We start from the raw sequence: 18,868 nt of genomic DNA on the forward strand, positions 1-18,868 counted from the left end.
AGGTTGGAAGATTCTGGAATGGAATCTAGACTGACAAAAGAATGTCTAACTATATTACAAGAATACAAAAAAAAAGGTGAGAGAAAAAGGTGTAGGCCTAAGTAACTTTGTAAATGAGTGGATTCTTAAAACTAAAGCCAAAGGAAACAGTATGTGTGTACCAGGTTCTAGCTGATAAACTTATTTAGTATGGAATGGGGGTCAACAGTTTTTATACCACTATACGCATAAACTGGGATTGACTAATTAAGGAGGTGGATGTGGGTGGTGGGACCTAGGTTTTTCTCTGTTGAACTAGTTATAGAAAATAAGGGGGAAAAGACCAGAATGAGCCATGTGGTAATGGATTAGCGTTGGAGACACCAGTAGAAACTCCTGTTTAGCTTAATATGGATTCATTTAGAAATATTTATAGATATGTATAATACAGGGCTTAGCATACACACATAGACTTCCTTGCTTTGTAAACCAAGAAAGCCTTGGTATAACAGCACTCCAGCAGTAAGGAGCATGCCCAGATTTGTTCCTAATACCATCCTCCAATAAAAAGAACTAAGGTTCCTTGAAAAATGGCTAGTTATAGGGCTGAGGCAGAAAATATACGAGATGAGCCTAGAGTACCTTTGTAGTACCAAAAAGTAAGGAAGTTTGTCATTATTTTTAATTGATGGCTACAAAAGTGAATATCTGTTTAGAAACTGACATAGATTTTTAAAAACAAAATGTAAAATATGTTTTACTTTTCAGACCCTTTTTTCTTGCAGTGGCTGTAAAAATCTCATTCCCCATTTATCGAGATTATTCGAAAACCTCTAGATATACATGTCTATGTGTTCATTTATGTTTATTTTTTCTCTGATATTTCTGACATATAGGAATCTCAATGACAAAAATTAAAAAAAGAAGTTGAGAAGCACTGTTCTAGTCTATTGTATGGAGTCAAGCTTTCTTTAGGTTTACAAGGACTGGCAGCACTTATTCTTACCTGAAACAGGTGAAGGTGATGGGTGAAGTAGTATATTCTGTAGAATTGAACTAAATAAGTATTTTCCACTGAAATTTCCAGTGACCTGGTATGATTTTTTTAAACTATAGGATGAAAATTCTGAGCGCCATATAAACTGTCCTAATAGCCTCTGTTACCTGAAGTGGCAGCATATCAGGGGAAGGGAAAATGAATGACAACTTATTGGGATTAATATATGTGATGATTAACATCTTTTCAGCTTTCTTTTTATAAAATCAGAAGGTTTTTTTTTTTTTTCTTTTTTTTAGATGAGAAAACTCTCAACTGCCTGGCAATCTTTTTTTTTTTTTTTTTTAGAATTAAAGTGAAACTTCTTGATAGAAAAGCTATCTGTTTGTATCCATACTTCATTATCTTTCAGTGATTTATTCTCTGAATCTTAAGAAAAAAACCAGAAGGAGGATAATAAGTTTCCTGTGGTCCATACCCACCCAAGCCTCTGGTCAGAGGTGGACCTACCCTTAACCCACTCCCCATACCTCAGCCTGGAAATAGGCAATGCTTGCTCTGGTCTGACCCCTGCCTCCCAATGGGAAATATGTAATAAGAGCTCCATGAACTTCGTTGGTATAAAAAGCACTGTAGCCCTCAAACTAATCAATTTCTATGTTTATTACAGCCCCTGATGAAAAATGACTCATTGTGCAGTGTGAGAAGATACATGGTAAAACATCATACTTCCCGAAATGGAACATGGTCAGAAGATGTAGGAAATCACACTAAATTCACTTTCCTGTGGACAGAGCAAGCACATACTGTTACAGTTCTGGCCGTCAATTCAATTGGTGCCTCTTTTGCAAACTTTAATTTAACATTCTCATGGCCTATGAGCAAAGGTAAGAAAAGGTACAGGCTAGGAAACTACTGCTCCCTTTGATATTTGCAAACTCCTTCCATTCTAAATGGTCTTCTAAGAAGCCTGTGATTCTCTGAATCTAGAAGTCTCTCTTTCCGCTTGATTTATTTATTTATTTTGTCTGAAAAATAAAAAACTAAACTGCACTCTAATTTTGTCATACAGTCCTTGGATTTTCATGTAGTAGAACATGGTTGAAATGGTATTATAATAAGTGTGAATTTTCTACTAAATCTAATACTTAGACCTTTTGGACCAACAGGAGAAAAAAGTTTGGAGGGAATTAAGATGATCAATAAGCTTGTACAGTATTCTAGTGGAGAACACCTTTTTCACTATACCCCCAAATCACTTTTTTATATGTTTGGTAGACTCTTGTTTTTCCTCAATAGCATATATTTCTATATTTCTCTGCTTATGTGACTCTTGTAATAAAACAATAATAGTCATGTATTGTATCTCTGTGTAAATGTCTGCCTTCTCTTCCTTCTCCCTTTTTCTAGTAGTTATATATTCTTCAGGGATATTAGGGGATTTTTATTAATTTTGATTTTAAAAATAAATTTCCTTCTTTTCCCCTCAGTAAATATTGTGCAGTCACTCAGTGCTTATCCTTTAAACAGCAGTTGTGTGATTCTTTCCTGGACGTTATCACCCAGTGATTACAATCTGATGTATTTTATTCTTGAGTGGAAAATTCTTAATGAAGACAATGAAATTAAATGGCTTAGAATCCCTTCCTCTGTTAAGAAGTATTATGTCCATGGTAAGTTTACTGAACTTTAATAAGTTTCTCTTATGGATTAGTACGATAGTATAAATGATTAATTAAATTAATAAGCCAGTTAATTAATACTTCAAAAATATAGATGATATTACCATCTTAATACATGTAATTTTATCACCTTACCACAAACATTTAATTCTATTTCATTTGATCCTTTTTCATTTAAATGTTTTACAGTTGTCATCATATTATATTATCTACCATTTTTCTTCTGATTTGTTCCTTTGATATATCACAAGCATGTTTCTATTTTCCCCCAGTCCCTTTAACCATTATTTTAAATGATCACATAGCATTGTATTCCAAAATCTACTTAAATTATTTATTTGAAAATATTTACATCACTTCCGGCTTTACTTTTTTCTTTAAATCACTTTGTAATAGCTTTTGCTATCTTCTGCCAAGTTGTTTTCCTAAATTATGTGCCAATTTATAATTCCGCTAGCAGTGAGAGTACCAGGCTGAAGGTCTAAGGATCCAGGACCTAGGGGCATAGGCCAGTGTAAACTCCCAAAAGTAGACCAGTTACCCCAGGAGGAGATTAAAGTACAAAGTTTAAGTGCACCACACATCACCTCCAAGTCTGGGTAAGGTTTAAGTATAAAGAAGCTGAGGATTGCCATGATCTTATTATACAATGTCATCCTGAGTACTTAAAGACCTAGAATTTAGCATTAAGGTAAATAGAAACAAATTATTAATAGAGAACTAAATTCATTTCATTACCACTGTTGTCCAGGTTGTTACTCTCTGTGCTTTTCTTAAAACCATGTGGTATAGCATTTAAGTTTCTAAGAGATTTATGCCTTGTGGAATATTATATATTAGTAGCATTTGTACAAAAGATTATTCATAGATTCATTTTGAGCTTTGTTATAGAGATGGTCATCCTCCAAGAATCTAGACTCCTGGATATTGCAAGGAGATCCCTGGTCCTTACCCCCCATCTACTTTGTATAGGATTTCACAAGACTCTAGTCTCCCAGCTCCCTTGAACGGGGAAACTAAGTAAGCTAAATTCCTATGTAAAGGGAATATTGCTGGTTTGGGGGATATAGGAGAGGAGGTAAAGCATATTGTCCTGGACAGATAAACAAAACAATTCATATACCCTGAACTTGAACAAAGTGGCTATCACCGGAACATACCTTTGAAAGATTGTTATCTTTTATCTTTGAGTAAGATTTAAAAAATTATTTGTAAAATCATTGTCATTACTAGGAGAATTTAGAGTGCGTAGGTTGTTTTTGAAACTTTCTTAATCATCAGTTTACATCCATACATAACAAGTAATTTCTATGTTTGGAAATATAGTATGGTCGTATAAATTTTTTTACATGGATTTCACTCATTTGTATTAATTCAGTAGAAATGACCCTTTAATATGTTTTTCTCCTCAGATTATTTTATTCCCATTGAGAAGTATCAGTTCAGTCTTCACCCAATATTTATGGAAGGAGTGGGGAAACCGAAGATAATCAATAGTTTTGCCCGAGGTAAAAATTTTAACTTTTATTTTTTTTAATACAGCTGTGTGGCTTTCTATTTAGTAACAATGTTGCCACCTTATTATTCTTCTAATGGAATCATGGAAGAGTCTAGAGTCGTATGTAGATGTCACAGGGCAATGTGGGAAGGGCACATGGCTCCATGGTGGTAGTAAGAAGGAGAATAATCAGTCATGGGATTGAATTTTTATATTGGTAAGTAAAATTTTCAGTCTCAAATTGGGTAAAAAGTTGATGAAATAAAATAAATGGATATACACAGCTATGTAATAAAATACATCTTCATAAAAATTAATTAGGAAAGTATTAATTTTTGGTACAATTAATATAAATGCACTTTTCCCAAACAATATGTTTGGGGGCATATGTTTGTAAGTTCGTAAATTTTAATTGGTCTTTTAAAGTAAATATTTTTTTGAACAACGAACATTAGTCTCTGCCTTTACAGAGCTTAACCTCCAGTACTGTAATGGGAGTGACAGATAATAAACAAATCATGTCAGGTAGAAATAAGTGCCATGAAGCAAAAGAAAAGTAAGATGAAGGAATACATTTAAAATGTGGTGCGTTAGTTAAGATGGCCAAAATTGGCTCATTTCTCTGTGCGGGTGGTATTTGAGTAAAGCCCCACAAGTACAAAAGGGAAGAGCATTTCAGCAAAGGGATATAACATGTGCAAAGGCCCTGACGAGTGAGCATGCTTGGTGGTTCAAGAGACAGCAGGGAGGTCAATGTGTCTGGAGTGAACAAGACAGAGACTGGCTGATGTTGTAGGTGGTCTTCTGCAGAGCAGATGCTGAGACAGTCATTATAACAACTTTAATTGGCAGTTTGGCTCATGCAACCTAGAAATGATCAGATAGAGAGAGTTGGCAAATAAGTAGTTTTGAAAATATGTTTTGCTAGATTACAATAAGCGTAATTCTGAAAAAAAATAATTGTTTTGTTAATGTGATCACAACTATACTTTTATCTTCTTTTTTATTTTTATGTTTTAGAGGTAATATAGACTTGTGATGAAATCAGAAAGTCTTGAAATTTTTGGTACAGAAAGATATTATTTCCTCAAGCTTCTGAATCATATATTTTTTTTCAGATGATATTGGAAAACACCAGAATGATGCAGGTCTATATATAATTGTGCCAATAATTATTTCCTCCTCAATCTTGTTGCTTGGAACATTGTTAATGTCACATCAAAGGTACTGTAGTCATTAAGAATTTTCAGCATATTTAAACTTCAGTTTAAAATAGAAATCAGAAACATTAAAGTATTCTACATATTTTTTGTATAATTAAGATGGCATAAAAAGAAAAGGTCTGTTATTAGTTAAAGGCAAAAGATTTATACAATCTGAAGAGAAACCAGAGCATATAAGGTCTGTTATTAGAAAACCAAATTCCATTTTGCTTGCACAACATGAACCTCATGGAAGAAATTCATTTTTCTGTGTATAAATATTCAGGAAATAGCAAGCCTGTAGCAGGAAATTTCAGGCGGTATATTCGTGGAGGTGGCAGAAATGGCTTTCAGAGTTGTACAGTTTGGGTCGAGGATTTTAGTGGTGAAAATTTACCTGGAGCAGTCAGTTCACTTATGATTAGTAGGTATTCTGCTTTGTGGTGCTCCAGTGTGTCTGGTTTGGCAAATGGCCTCGAATTTCTTGTGGTTCTGTGCGTGCCACATTACTCTGTGCTTAGAGGTCCAGACCAGTGAATTTATCTCACAAATGATGAGTCTCTACAGAAACATTTGTTTTCTAGCAAAAAAAAGTGAGAGTAGATTTTAGAATTTATCAGTCAACTGAGCTGATGGGGCCATATTGAGTGGAATTATTTCTGAAACTCGCATGATGGCTGTTTTTAATATTTTATTTTCTCTGAGAAAAACCTATGCACGGTGCCTGGCACACAACTTTCAATAAGTGTTAGCTATTTTTATTATTATAATGATTATTGACATGTCTAGACAGCTTGTTGGTAGAGATCTTCATGTGATAGCATTTGAAAATGAATCTGACCCTATTGAGGCATAGCTCTGATGGATTCGTTTCTAGTTTATACATTCATTAACTGTTAACATTTTCAATATGAATGTTTTTCTCTAATTCTAATACCTTATTTATCCTTTCTAGAATGAAAAAGCTGTTTTGGGAAGATGTTCCAAACCCCAAGAATTGTTCCTGGGCACAAGGACTTAATTTTCAGAAGGTTCCCCTTTCAATTTTCTTAACCCAAAATATATAAGATTGCATTTTAGATGCCATATGCCTTCTAGAGCTTTAAACATTCTTAAGGTTTAAAAGTTCTTATTCTAGTCAATTCATTTTAATATGAGTCTAACTAATCTACTATTTATTTAAGAGTAGCAGGATGTAAGGATTTGAAACCAGGGAAAACAAAATTTAATAGGTAGCTTATCACATGAAAGTTAATAATATACATACATATCTTTTCTGTCACAGTGCAGAATAAAACAAATATTAGAATATTAGCGGTTAAATCTGGTGGAGAACAGCTATTTGGATATTCTTTTTTGGTATAAATTGATTGTCCTTAGGCAAAAGGCTGGAATCAATACTTAATTTTAGTATCAATAATTATCTCCATAATTATTTAAATCAATTCAAAAATGATATAAATAATCCTATCCTCAAACACCACAATTTGAAAAATCATAATCAAATTTACACTTATGCAAACAGTTCTTTTCAAGCTAAAGTACTTAATGAAATAATTTGTCCACTATAATAAAATAATTTGTACTTATGTCTATAGTATAATTTCTCAGAAAATTCTTGAGGTTAGCGAACGTTTTATGAACTCTCAAAATTTGAAGCAAGATTGGTTTTTCCACCCATAAAACTGGGGAAATAGAGATTTAGTTTTCGTGTCAAATAGCTACATGATAGTTTAAACAATAATCATATGGAGGTTATTATGCAGTCTCAGTAATTGCATCTTTGTAGGAGTCACTGTTAAAAGTCTTTAGTGGTTTCCTTTTAGCTACAAGATAAAGTACAGTCCCTTTAAACTAGTACTCAATCACTTCTCTCTACAATGTCAACTTTCCAACTTTCCAATTTTTTTCTGTCCCTAGGCCTCGATCATGCCTTTACTATTCCCTTCTACCTCTACAGATCCTTCCACATCAGCAAAGATCTTTCTTTAGGCTCTTCTTTCCTCAAACCCTCCTTTAACAAATGTAGTTCAGAAGAATTTCTCCCCCTTGCTAAGTTCCCCGGACTTATTGTTTAATTTATTGTGAACAGTGTTCTGAGTTCAAGGGCTATATTTTACTCATTACAAATATTTGTTGAACTCCTCCTGCTATAGGCAAGGCATTAAAGTCAGCAATTAATGTAGGATTTCATTAAAGAATTGTTGGTAATGCGTCATTATAATTTTTGCTGATTTATGTGCCAATCCTCGAGATACACTCTTATATTTATTAATATTTTACTTCAATTCTCAGTGTTTTAGTTTCCTCTCCTATAAAAGAAGGTAAATAGAACTTACCTCATAGAGTTGTTTGGGAGATTAAAGCAGATGGTACTTATAACATAGTAAAGTCTCAGTAAATATTATTAGTTATTATTCTTTCAGTTTCCCTGTGGAATAAGTATCATTATCTCCATTTTATAGAAAACTGAAGATTATAGTAGTTAGGTAACTTGATTTAGAACCAGAATTAGCTGACTAATTTGTCTGACTTTGGAGCCTGTTTTACTAGTAACTGTTCTAGCAGCGGCTTTCAATATTTTTTTTTTTACAATGACTCACAGTGAGAAATACATTTGACCTTGCACCTAGTACATGCATAGATGTAACTATACAGAACTGAAACAAAAGATGCTCAAAACAGTTTTATTATTTGCGGTGCCCTCTATTTTCAAAATTCTGTTTCAGTTTTTAAAAATACTTGTTGCAACCCACTAAATATATTTCACATACTAATGGCCTATGATTTACAGTTAGAAAAACACTGATTTACAGCTTATCAATGAATGAATGAACAAGTATATAATATTATAGATGGAACAATGCAAAAGATTAAATTGTAATCTTTCAGCAGAAGGGATACTTCCCTATCTTCAGACCAGGCAGCAATTTAGTTTAGCGTATAATTATTCCCTTTACAGAAACTTCCTCTGCCTTAGTCTAATCAGCCCAATGCCTCGATACTCTTCGGCTATCACTTTACTCACTATAAGCCATGGAGTCTCCTTTCATTAAAACAGAGCTGCTGATTTTTTTCAGTTGGTAAAATATTTATTCCTCTCTTTTCTCTTCCATTATGAATATAACATTTTTGGGAGTTATAGCAGTATTTCAACCATATATTTATTCGTCATTCATTCAGTTGTTCAACAAGCACATAGCGAGTATTTATATGTAAGTCTAGGCTGCTGCTAGGCTCTGGGAAAACCAATTTTTTAGAGATTCTTCTTACCATAGAGGAAGTAAGACAGTGAAGTCATCATAGAGGGGTGGCTGATTTGAAAGCAGAATATTCATTTTTAAATTTATTCATTAATTCACTTCATTCAAGGACTATTTATTGAATACCTATCCTATGCCAGTTGCTGTGCTAGGCCCTGGGGTTATAATGATCAGAAAAATAGGAACTCCTGGAATGTACATTCCATTCACACTGGGAAAGATAATCACTAATATATTTATAATGGAAATGATATTATAATTTTAAACTACATGTAGTGAAAGAAAGAAGCCCAGTGTGCTAAGAGCTTAGTGTGTGAGTTGGAGGCGAGCAGGTAAAGATAGGAAAACATTTTTTTCCTCAGTTTTATTGAGATATAATTGACATACGGCATGCTATAAGTTTAAGGTGTACATCATAATGATTTAACTTACATATATTGGCAAATAATTACCATAATAAGTTTTAACACCTATCATCTCATGTTGGTATAAGAAAGAAAAAAGTTTTTTCTTGTGGTGCGAACTCTTAGGATTTACTCTTTTAACAACTTTTATATATATCATACAGCAGTGTTAACTATAGTCACCATGTTGTATTTACATCCGTAGTACTTATTTATCTTGTAAGTGGAAGTTTGTGCCTTTTGACCAACTGAGTCTAATTTCCTTTCTCCCTACTCTACACAAATCTGATCTTTTTTTCCGAGTTCGATATTTTTTTAGATTCCACATGTAAGAGAGATCATACAGTATTTGTCTTTCTCTATCTGACTTATTTCACTTAGCATTATGCCCTCAAAGTTCATTCATGTTGTCACAAATGGCAGCATTTCCTCCTTTTTATGGCTGAATAATATTCCATTGTATGTATATACCACAATTTCTTTATCCAGTCATCTGTTGATGGACACTTAGCTTGTTTCATGTCTTGATTATTGTAAATAATGCTGGGGAAGCAACGTTTGAGCTAAAGTCTAGAAGACGTATAGACTTTGACAAGGTTTTACGGTGGAGGGGCAGAGCCCAGGTAAGGACACTTGCACATAAATACCAAGCTATGTGGTAGGAAGGACCTCAGCACATTCACAAGCTGCAGCTAGGGAGAATAGAAGACAAAGAGTTAGAAAGAGGTATTTCTTTTTAAATGTGAGGATTTTTCTTATATGAGAGTTTTTTGGTCAAAAATATCTAAATATCTAAATAAAAAATTAAAGCTTCACTGTATAGGTACATATTCATGCAAGGGATAACCATCTTACTGTCTGTTTAAAAGAAGCTAAAACATTTTTCTCTTCAACATGTTAAGCTCTGAAAATTTCCCCATGAACCACTGTGAAAATGGTATCCAGGTGTTTACCAGGACAGGGAAATGATTGGGTCCACCTCAGGAAAATGCTCTTTGAACCTGCACCAAATGATCTTTACCTTTTCCAGAAAATGCCTGACACAAAAGAACCATTTGGTGGATGTCGATCGAATCAGTGAATGTTTGTAGACTAGCCGCTACCTCACTGTGTCACATACGCCTCCTATAGATCAGCATTGTGCCACAGCAGGTCATCTAACAGACATTACATACAAACAGACTAAAATATCACCAATTTTTTTCAGGTCCTGGTAAACTAAAGAAGTGTGAAAAGTTTTTAAGGTACTTATAGTGGATGTGAATGCCCTTATTTATAAGTCCGATTATTTTAAACTGCTGCAAATATTATACTTGATAATCTTATAAGATATTCTTTAAGCATAACTAACCCTCAAGATGCTTAGTTTATTACTAGGGCTTAACAAGTGCACAGATAACACAACTAGGAATAAATCAGTTTTTGGAATATAGAAGGAATATTTGAAGACTGGAAAAGAATATAATTTCAAGGATCTTACTAATGATAAACTTCTAAAATTCAGTATATATATTACATCTCACTACTTTAATCTAAATAAAATTTACTTTTTTAGGGAAAAATAATACAGTATGAATCATGTATTATTAATAAAGAGTATGAGGCAAATTAACTAACAGCTCTGTGCTTTCATATTCATATTACTTTATTTCTGTCATAGGCCTAATAGCCTTATATTTTCTGATGACAAAACTGAGGCTCAGAGTGGTTCAGTAGCTTATCTGGATCATCCAACCTGTATAAAAACCTTGGTTCACACCCAGGTCCTTCTGACTCAAATTGATACTCTTGCCATCAATTCCATATTGACAATTAATTGCTTAATATACTTAGTGCCACAAATTGTACACTTAAATGTAATTGAAATGGTAAATTTTATGTTATGTATATTTTAATGCAATAAAAAATGAGCAGTGGATCTGAATAGACATTTCTCCAATATCCAATAAGCAAATGGAAAAAGTATGCTTAATATCATTAGCCATTAGGTAAAATAAATAAACACAAGATACCACTTTACATTACATAGAAAGGCTATAATAAAAGACAGATAATAAGTGTTAGTGGAGAAATTGGAACTTTCATACACTGCATGTGGCAATATAAAATGGTACAGCCCTTTTGGAAAGTAGTCTGGCAGTTCAGCAGTTAAACATTGAATTACCACATGACCCAACACTTCCACTCCTATGTATATATCCAATAGAAGTGAAACCACACAGAAAACTTGTACATGAATGTTCATAGCAGTATTATTCATAATAGTCAAAATGTGGAAACAACTCAAGTGTCCCTCAGATGATGAATGGATAGGCAAATTGTGGTATATCCAATTCTAAAACAAAAGAAAACAAAAAAATTTCAGTGAATTCGACTCAGACCCATATCTTGACCCCATTTGAAGACACTTCCAAGTCTATGTCTTCTGTCAACTCTAAGAAATTATGTTATTTCTTTGATAATTTTTTCTCCTCTTGTTTCTTTGGTTTTCTCTAGAACCTGTATTCATTAGCTTTTGGACCCTCTGCATGGATCTTTTATATTTCACGATCACGTCTCTGTTCTTTGTCTTTTTGTTTTAAAATTGAGACCTTGCCATAACCTATTCTTTCAGTGGTTCTGTTGAACTTTTATTTACTATTATATTTGTAAATTTCCAAGTATTCTTTTACAGGGTGTTCTGTTCTGATTTTATACATGCAATGTTTTCTTAAATCTTACTAGAAATACCAATTGGAGGATCATTGTCTGTTTGTTTTAAAAAATTCTCTTTTCTTCTATTCCCTGTATTCTTTGTGTCTGCTAGGATCATGTTTTCCTCTTGTTTATCTTGGCCTTTCTTTTTCTTTAACTCAGACTTTTCCCCAATATCTGGTAGTAATCCTTTGTTTTCCTTTCATATTTAAGAATAAAACAGTGCACAGGCTGACTGGGAGCCCAATGCATATAGGCAGGGATTGTTGCCCTGGGTGGGTAGACAGGGTTCTGGCTGGATGAGGGAAGATGTACTCATAGACACTAATACCCCAAGGCTGCTCCCTCCTCCCCAGCTAGCTCCTTAGTTGCTTTTAAAATACATTAATTTGGGTGTGTAAGGTAGTTTGAATATGAAAGCTCTTCCAGGTGCAGCAGAGGGGTAGAAGAGCCCCATTTCATATGCAGAGTTTCCATTTTTCAGCCTCAGCTCTCATTTAGCCTCAGCTCTCATTTATTCCTGTGTTTCTACCTGCCATCTCTTCACCCACCATCTCTACGGTATTCAATCTGGCAAGCTGGCTTTCTCTTCAGATACAGTCCACTGGAGCTGTAGCTTTCTTTGCTCATCTTCTTTGGTCTACAGCCATTCAGTCATTTTGCATCCTTTAGAAATGAATTCCAAATCTTAGTCCCTCTTAGTCTGCTCAGATTATCTTCTTTGTTGTGGATATATTTTGCTTTATTCATGTACTTTCATTGTAACAGAGTTTCTACAGAGATGAAAGAAAAACATATACGTTCAATCTGCCATCTTGAATCAGATTACTCCTCTACCATCTTTCTTGATACTTTAAAAATCCAAATCTTAAAAAAATAAAAATAAAAATCAGAATCTTAAAGATTGGATTTTTGTTGTAGGAGAATATATTGTAATAATTCAATAGCTTTGCTTTTCTTCTAACAAATTTCACAGTTTTTAAAATACTTTAATCATTTTTAACCCCTTTCTTTAACATTTTTGCCTAATCTATGATTTTCTTCCTCTAATTTCAAATTGTCCGTATTGTTTTTAAAAAATCTAACTGTGCTCCTTTGTTGTCTAAATTATGTCAATTTTCACACAAGTATGCTCCATTTAACAAGCACTTTAGGAATGTTAAAGCTCAAACAAAATGGATTTTTCCTAGTGATTCAAAGACTATCCTAGATTCTTTACCTTGCTCTAGGACTCCAAAGAAGCTCAACGACTCCTGGAAAGAACACTATCCTTACAGGTCTGTAGCAGAGTGTTCTGATGTTCCTAGAATGGACTTGCAGAAGTGTGGAAGAGCTGGTGCAGTTCTGAGTTAGAAAGTCTAATTTAGAAGTGCACATGACTGGGTTTAGAAGTGTATGTTTCAGTTCCCTAAAACATGACTTCAGTTTTGTTTATTTTCTTGTTCTTCTTAATATTTATGCATATGCCCTTGAATTTTAAGGAACCAGAAGAGAGTTTGAATTATTCAGCTCAAATCTTTCACAGCAAGTAGAAAAAGCAAAGCAAAGAATATATTCTCTTGCCTATTTGTGTTTAGGATATCTTTTCTTCCTTCATTATGTTATAGAAATATTGTTGGACTGGAAAAAAAAATTAAGTCAGGGTTCTCATTCTGCTCTAATTAGCTGTGTAACTTTAAGAGTCTGTTGTTTGTCTAAAAAAAAGGAAGAGACATGAACCAGATAATTTCTTTCTCTCTTCCTTTTTTTTTTTTTTTTGGAATAGTTGTATATAGTTGTATATGTAGTTGAATAGTTATATATTGCTGCTGTATATTAAGTTGAATAGTTGTATATAGTCGTGTATATAGTTGAATAGTTGTATATAGCTGCTATATGTTTAGTGCAGTAGTTGTATATAACTATAGTCAAACAGTTGTATGTAGTTATATATGTAGTTGAATAGTTGTATATAGCTGTGGTATAGGTAGTTGAATAAGATGTATATATAGTTGAATAGTTGCATAGAGCTGTGTATGTAGTTGAATAGTTATAGCAGATGATTTCTTAGATCTCTTTTTCTAGATTAAAAACAATGAGAATCATTCTGTGATTCTATTCTTCTTTACTATTTTAGCTCTTTTTTCAGTTTATTAAATTTTTTGTTTTCACAGCTCTACTCTTTTACTTTTTTTAAAAAAATTTATTTTATTATTAGTTTCAAGTTTACAGTATATTGGTTAGATCTTTTACTTTTTCTTGTTCCAAACTATCTAATATTACTGTTCTCCCACACTCTTTTTTTATTTTTCCAGCTCTTTATTTTTGTCTCCTTTTACTTATTCTGTTATTTCTCTATAGTTTTTCCTTTCCTGGGGTAATTAAGACTGTCTTTAGAGTATAATATTAAGACATGCATTAAGAAAGTAGAAGAGGCCAACTTAGTTCAAAATTTTACCCTTTCTTAAAAAGATGCATTATTATAATATAACAAGAATTTATAGTCTAGAACTCCATATATGACACAATGTTTTGAAATCTTTTATCTTTTGTTTTCTGAGAAATTTTTTATTTTGCTTTCTTATTTTGTTTTATTTTATCTAAACAGAGAACGGAATTCTTTGAAGTCTAATCATGATGAACCCAGTGTACCAACGTCCCAACATTCCATAGTGTATTAGAAGATTTTTACATTTTGAAGAAGGGGAGAAAATTTAAAAAAAAAACTTTGGTTGAACTTTTGAGAACTATAATATGATGGGTTATGTTGATTTATAACTAAAAAGAGATGGGTAAATTTGGGGTCAAGATATGGGTCTGAGTGCAATTCAGTTTGGATGTATGATTACTTTTCAGGTCTTCTAAAGTTTAAAAAGTAATATTCATGATATCTGGCTTTTGATTTATCATTTGGTCATAAAAAATTAAAAATTATGACTTGTTTTTACCACATATCTATTAGATATCATCAAATATATAGTAAACAATGCTGTAACTAGGTGAAAACTACAACTTCTGACACATAGCTTTGCAAATACGATGACTCTAATTGCAGAATTCAGTAAACTATTTAGTTTAATATTTATTATGTCCAAAATTTTTTATTTTATTTTCTCTTATAAACATTTCAGTCTATAAACTGACCCAAATGGGCATTCTTTTAAATCTCTTGTAGCTTTTATGTATGCTAACTTTGGTCAATCTGGAAATTTCCATTTTCAGTGCCTCAAAATTGGCTCAAGTGCTGACTTCTATTTCATTTCAGAAAAAGCTAGGAGTTATGGTTTGTGCTGGTCAAAGGCTAGTGGAAGTTACAGTTCATATCTGGATGACCTGACATATCTAGGTCAGATTGACCAGGTCAGAAAACACATTAGCCTCCCATTCAGCTTCCTTGTGAAATTCTTGCCTAAATTTAATTTATTTACACTGAACCTCCAAAAGCTTCTGGCAAGCAAGGAAGTAGGCAGTGATGCAAAAAGGGAGATTCCTTGGAGCTTTTACAAATATTTCATGCTGAGGACAAGACTTTTCTCCCTGAAAAAGATTACCTGCTGTTTCTATGAACTTAGCATGCTGTCTCTCATTCAAAACCATTACTCACATTCAAAGCCAAAGCTTCTGCTTGATGAACCCAAATAACATTCAAATTTAGGCTTTATATGGATCATTTGCATTTAGAGTTCACTCACAGTTTTATTTGAATTTTTAAAAATAACACTAAAAATCAGGAGAAATGTATTCTTTTCCTCCTTTGTTAACTTTTAATAGATGTCACTGGAATGTAAAATCTAAGTGTGAATTTAGGAAGATATTCTTTAAAGTGTGAATTTAGGAAGACGTTCTTTAATTCCTACTAGTTAAGTACATATTTAATGTGTTCTCAGACTGTTCTAAAATCTGAAAAAATTAGACACATATAGTAATTGAAGTGATTTTTTAGTGAGCATACTTTTAATAAAGGTTTGTGACTCATTTATAAAATATACTTCAATAATATATGGGTATGTGATTTCTATTAATTATTATAAAATCTTCCATCTGAATGCATTTGAAGACATGTAAATTTTTTGGTATCAATAATTAGTTACCACTTATGAAGTTTTAGAGGGCATGAAATATGCCAAATACATCATTTGAAAAACATAGGTGAGTTTGCATGCTATCGACTTCTGTCAGAAAGAAACTAGGCATAGGAACAGATTTATTTTCATATATTATGTTTATAGAATGACAGAAAAGGTTATGTTAACATGGTATTGTCATCATGCAGTATTTTATCATCTGTATAATTCTTCCATTATTATATTTAGTGTTTGGTATATTTATTCCTTTAATATTATAATCACCATATTTCATTTAAGAGTTCAAAACTATGCTAAATGAATTATGTTTTTATATGGAATTTATTTGCATTAGGAAGAATAACTGAGAATATTGTTATTTCAGGCACTAAATCTGAATTCACTTTATTAGTTTAAAAATAATAATTTTTAAAAGTTCAATTATATGTATGATACACAAATTGAACACATTTTTCTATAGTGCTTCATTTAATTGTTAATTTTTCAACGTGATGTGTCCACAGTATTCTTTACTTTGCATTTATTTTTTCAGTATGTTTACATTATACGAGTTGAGCGTTTTGCATAGATTCTTGATTTGCAGCTGCTTGGCAGGATTTTTTGTTGCACTGTAACCACTATTCTTATAAAAAATATAATGTGCATTTATTTTGTGTCTTTGTCTTCATTCCACGTGTCCCATAGTATGTATTTTTATATGAAGTTATTTATAAGGAATGGTAATTTAAAAGTCTGTGATCATCTCTTTCACTTTCATTGTTTTCAACAGTAGGCATTCTTAGTTCTTGTTTTCCTATAGTCTTCAACAGATTCTCAGTATAAGTTTTTAATAGTCGGTCACAAATATTTTACCTTTGCATCATATCTTATATCATTATTTTAACTATCTTTGGACAGGTTTTGCTCATTTAATTTGTGTCAATTTAGTTCTTTTATTTGAGGTTTAAAGTTTTAGTTTGTGGACATCTAATTTGCTATAAAATATTAGGAATTCTTCAGCAAATTGCATTTTCTAATTATAATAGTCAATCTTTGTTGAGAACTAAGCACTTTCAGACACTATTTAATTAATCCCTCATCACAATTCCATGAAGTAAGTATTTAACACATTTTTACAAATGAAGAAACTAAAAGATGGAGAGATTAATGTACTTGCCCATGGCCATAGAAGTAGAAGGACTCAAACCTAAATCAGTCTCATCCCCTTTTTGTATGTGTGATATTTTTTTATTATATTTATTGAGGTGACCCCTTACCCCTAATTTACCTCCTGCCCTCCCCCTTTCCCTCTGGTAACCACTAAACTGTTGTGTCTATGAGTTTTTGTTTGTCTTGTTTGTTTTTTGCTTTCAGTCTTATATCCCATATATGAGTGAAATCATATGGTTCTCAACTTTTTCTGTCTGACTTATATTGCTTATAGTGCTTCTCCTTTATGATTTTTGAAATATCTGTTTCAGTCCAAAATAGTTAATTTGTGGTTGACCTACGTCCTTTACCATTAACCTTTCACACTTCCATCTCTTCAAGCATGTCACAGTGAACCAAAAAAAAAAAAAAAAAAAATTAATACAATTGACCATTAAAATGTATCTTTTCTTTTAGCCAGAAACATTTGAGCATCTTTTTATCAAGCATACAGAATCAGTGACATTTGGCCCTCTTCTTTTGGAGCCTGAAACCATTTCAGAAGATATCAGTGTTGATACATCATGGAAAAATAAAGATGAGAAGGTGCCAACAGCTATGGTCTCTCTACTTTTCACAACTCCAGATCTTGAAAAAAGTTCTATTTGTATTAATGACGAATGCAATAGTGCTAACTTCTCTGAGGCTGAGAGCACCAAGGTAACCTGTGAGAATGAAAGCAGGAGACAATCCTCTGTTAAATATGCCACCCTGCTCAGCAACTCTAAATCAGGTGAAACTGATGAAGAGCAAGGGCTTATAAATAGCTCAGTGAGCAAATGCTTCTCTGACAAAAATTTTCTATCAAAGGATTCTTTCTCAAATAGCTCATGGGAGTTAGAAACACAGGCACTTTTTATGTTATCAGATCAGCATTCCAATATAATTTCACCACACCTTACATTCTCAGAAGAATTGGATAAACTTTTGAAACTTGAGGGAAATTTTCTTGAAGAAAATAATGATGAAAAAACTGTCTATTATTTAGGGGTCACCTCAATCAAAAAAAGAGAAAGTGCTGTGTTTTTGACTGATGAATCAAGGGTGTTATGCCCATTTCCCACCCACTGTTTATTTACTGACCTCAGAATCCTCCAGGACAGTTGCTCACACCTTGTAGAAAATAACTTCAATGTAGGAACCTCTGGTCAAAAGACTTTTATATCTTACATGCCTCAGTTTCAGACTTGTTCCACTCAAACTCAGAAGATAATGGAAAATAAGATGTGTGATCTAACAGTCTAATTTTAATCAAGAAACAGCTCAGATTATGTTATAATGAGTCATAAAATGTGTAATATGTTCCATTATAGATGTGGATAAGAGAGAGAAAAGAAAATGGTCTGAGTCAAATTCGAAATTTTAAATTCTAAAATTAATGGTTATCTGTTTGTCTTCACTCAGTAATATACACACAAAAAATGTGAGAAAGCCGTCATGAGCCTAGCAATGTAGACTGACTCTTCCAATGATTCTATTAACTAGCGACAGTGGAAAGGTCTCCAGTGACTTGTTTCTAGTTAGAAATAAGCTTAACATATATCTTTTGTGAACATTACACCTGTGCAGAAAGACCTAATCTTCTGAATTACACCTATATCTGAAAGATTTCAAACCAACACTTGTGAATTATTACTGTTGTTTCAAGGATATGAGTTGTCTTTGTTTTGCACTAAATTACACACACATACAATGCATATATTTGTACCTAATAGGCATCCTTGTGCATTTTAAAAGTATGTGATGCATTTGTATTTTGTGCTGCCAGACTGTGATTTGAAGATTTTTCAATTTAACAAACTTGCCTTGAGCACTTACTGTGTAAGGTACGCCACTAAATGTCGCAGATAGAGGATCTAGCCTTGGTCTAGGGGATATAGTCGTGAAGACTGACAAG

The 18,868-nt window shown here is 32.8% G+C and overlaps 1 protein-coding gene across 2 annotated transcripts in view; it reads left to right on the plus strand.

Moving 5' to 3' along the window:
- Positions 1–18,523, plus strand: part of LEPR (leptin receptor) — a 159,187-nt gene extending 140,664 nt beyond the window's left edge. For both annotated transcript variants that reach the window (XM_025051972.1, XM_025051971.1), the window contains 6 exons: positions 1,647–1,863; positions 2,467–2,649; positions 4,071–4,166; positions 5,275–5,380; positions 6,314–6,389; positions 17,389–18,523. In XM_025051972.1, coding sequence (XP_024907740.1) covers positions 1,647–1,863; positions 2,467–2,649; positions 4,071–4,166; positions 5,275–5,380; positions 6,314–6,389; positions 17,389–18,216 — 1,506 coding nt within the window. In that variant the 3' untranslated portion in view covers positions 18,217–18,523. The remainder of the gene's footprint in view (positions 1–1,646; positions 1,864–2,466; positions 2,650–4,070; positions 4,167–5,274; positions 5,381–6,313; positions 6,390–17,388) is intronic.
- Positions 18,524–18,868: the final 345 nt, after the last annotated feature.

This window comes from Pteropus alecto, unplaced genomic scaffold (assembly GCF_000325575.1).
Source record: "Pteropus alecto unplaced genomic scaffold, ASM32557v1 scaffold25, whole genome shotgun sequence".
NCBI lineage: Eukaryota > Metazoa > Chordata > Mammalia > Chiroptera > Pteropodidae > Pteropus > Pteropus alecto.